This window comes from Arachis duranensis, chromosome 5, assembly GCF_000817695.3.
Source record: "Arachis duranensis cultivar V14167 chromosome 5, aradu.V14167.gnm2.J7QH, whole genome shotgun sequence".
NCBI lineage: Eukaryota > Viridiplantae > Streptophyta > Magnoliopsida > Fabales > Fabaceae > Arachis > Arachis duranensis.
Window position 1 is genome coordinate 32,873,551 of NC_029776.3, and position 2,500 is coordinate 32,876,050.

At 40.4% G+C, this 2,500-nt stretch overlaps 1 protein-coding gene across 1 annotated transcript in view; it reads right to left on the bottom strand.

Annotated features, from left to right (window-relative positions):
• Window positions 1-2,500, bottom strand: part of LOC107489118 (uncharacterized) — an 11,308-nt gene that overhangs the window by 8,803 nt on the left and 5 nt on the right. Inside the window, exons 1-2 of the mRNA XM_016109886.3 lie at window positions 1,975-2,500; window positions 1,506-1,688 (exon numbers count right to left, since the gene is read on the bottom strand). The exon at window positions 1,975-2,500 is cut by the window's right edge and continues 5 nt beyond it. Of these exons, the coding sequence (XP_015965372.1) occupies window positions 1,506-1,688; window positions 1,975-2,409 (618 nt within the window). The 5' untranslated portion in view covers window positions 2,410-2,500. The remainder of the gene's footprint in view (window positions 1-1,505; window positions 1,689-1,974) is intronic.

Here is a 2,500-nt window from a genome sequence, read left to right on the forward strand (position 1 = left end):
CATAAGCCGTAGCAAGATGGAATATATGGAATGTAAGTTCAGTCTTAGAAGGAAAAATTCCAATATAGAGGTGAAAATTGGAGAGAACATCCTATGAAAAGTTAAAAGTTTTAAGTATCTCGGGTGCATCATACAGGATAATGGAGAGATTGAACATGATGTAAATCATAGGATCCAAGCAGGTTGGTCAAAATGGCGGAGTGCATCTGGTTTTATATGCGACAAAAAAGTGCCTTTAAAACTTAAAGGTAAATTCTATCGCACCGCTATAAGACCGGCTATGCTGTATGGTACGGAGTGTTGGGCGGCTAAAGGGGAGCACGAACATAAGCTGAGTGTGGCAGAGATGAAGATGTTGAGATGGATGAGTGGTCATACGCGATTGGATAAAATAAGGAATGAAGATATAAGGGAGAGAGTTGGAGTAGCACCTATTGTGGAAAAGATGGTTGAATCGCGTCTCAGGTGGTTTGGACATGTGAGAAGAAGACCGATAGAACATCCAGTCAGGAGGGTGGATGAGATGGAAGATGGACAAAGGGCGAAAGGCAGAGGAAGACCTAAGAAGACCATCCATGAGGTGGTCAAACGAGATCTACATGTAAACGGTCTCTCTGTAGACATGATACATGACAGAGCACAATGGCGTCGTTTGATTCATGTAGCCGACCCCACTTAGTGGGACAAGGCTTTGTTGTTGTTGTTGTTGTATATGTGTGAATTGTCTTGTGAGGTGACACATTTTTTATAGTGGAGTAAGGTTGGTGAAGACATGAAGCAACATATATAATAACTGTTTCATAATAATCCAACCATATCGCAATCAATTAAATGAAAGATGTGGTTCTTCGGAAGAAATAAAAAAAAAAAAAACGGTATCTAAGCAGTGTTAGTTTACACAGTTGTATTGTTAGAGAATGTTTAGAGGCGATCTTACCTAAATAGTAAAAAGAGAAAGTTAACTTATGGTAGATGGATTATACTGTGTCTTACGAGTTGGGCCAAAATTTAAAGAAAAGGATTATCTATGATCATGATTCCCGGATGTGAAACATTCACATTTTTAGATGAAAGAGTTATTCCTACGCTGACACTACATCTACAAGGATTTTCACATATGAATTTATACGTAAACCTTGCTACTCTGAAATATATTTAGAAAATTGTTGGTCTGCGTTAATTTTATAGTTAATTTTCTTTTTTTTTTTTTTGTCTGTTAAAAATGTTGGTCTATAGAGTTGTCCTTTTCAAAAATCATCAATAATTAATACTTGCCGTGAGAAAATAATGCATGTACCCAATGAAATCATCCTTTTAGAATTTTCAAATCAAATTGGTTAAGGACTTCAAAAGCCCATAATTTCCAAACAATCTCACAACTTATAAAAATTTTCCATGAAAGGAAAAACCAAATAAAGGGGAAATAAAATCAAAATTCAATCAATGAAGAATGGAAAAATCAAACAGCAATTAAATCAACACGTAAAAAAAGTACACGTACGCACCTGACCCAACTTGGAGGCCTGCCTCACTGGCGGAGACTTGAGGGAGAAAACGGACATCGGCGACGGCGGGTCTGAAGGGGCGAAAAACTCATCGGAGAAAGCCAAAGAAGCATACTCATCCACCTCATCATCTTCCTCTTCTTCCGGCAATTCCACGGCCTCAACATCCCATAGGACCCAACCCTGTGTACGTAACAGATAAATTATTAAGGGAAGATCAAAATTGATAAGAACTACTCGAATTGAACTACTACTACTAGTGCCGAAACAGATCCAATTAGGCACCATATTTATAATAATATATGTAAATTAAAACATTATTTATACACTAAAATTACCTACCAAAAGCAATTTTTATTTATTTTAATGTACACTTAATATGGTTCTATATATAAATACATCGTACTGATTTGAGTTTTGAGTGCAAATGTCGTGAAGTAATAAGATAACAGATTCTGTTTCAACATACACTTGAAATTCCTGCAACAGGGTCGTCGTGAGTGACGGTGTTCCTCCACGGAAGAGTCGCACCGTTCCCTCTGAGAAACTTCCCGCACCAGCTCCGGAGCCTGACCTGGAAACCGTCTCGAACCGGTTCCCACTCGAACTTCCAACTGAGGCTGTTGTCAAACTCTGCCTGGACCACCCTGTTTCCGGTCATCCCAAGGAGGAAAGGGGTTTCCGTAGCGGCAAGATACCTCCCGTGGCAGCTCTTCAGCCGGACGCGGTGGCTGCCGCCGCCGCCGTTGATGTCGTCATCGTTCACGACTTCAACGATCCATTTGGCCCTTCTTGTGTCGCCTTTTCGGCTCTGGTGGACTTTCTCGAGGTCCCGGTCCGCCACGAGGTACTTGTCGAGGTGGCTGCGGAGCTTAACGGCTTTTGCCTTGGTGAAAAACTCCATTAACGGAAAAAACGGTTAGGTGAAGTTGGACACTGAGCTATATGGCTATGAGGGAAGTGCGTGACTTTCAATTTTTTCTGTGCCTGTATAA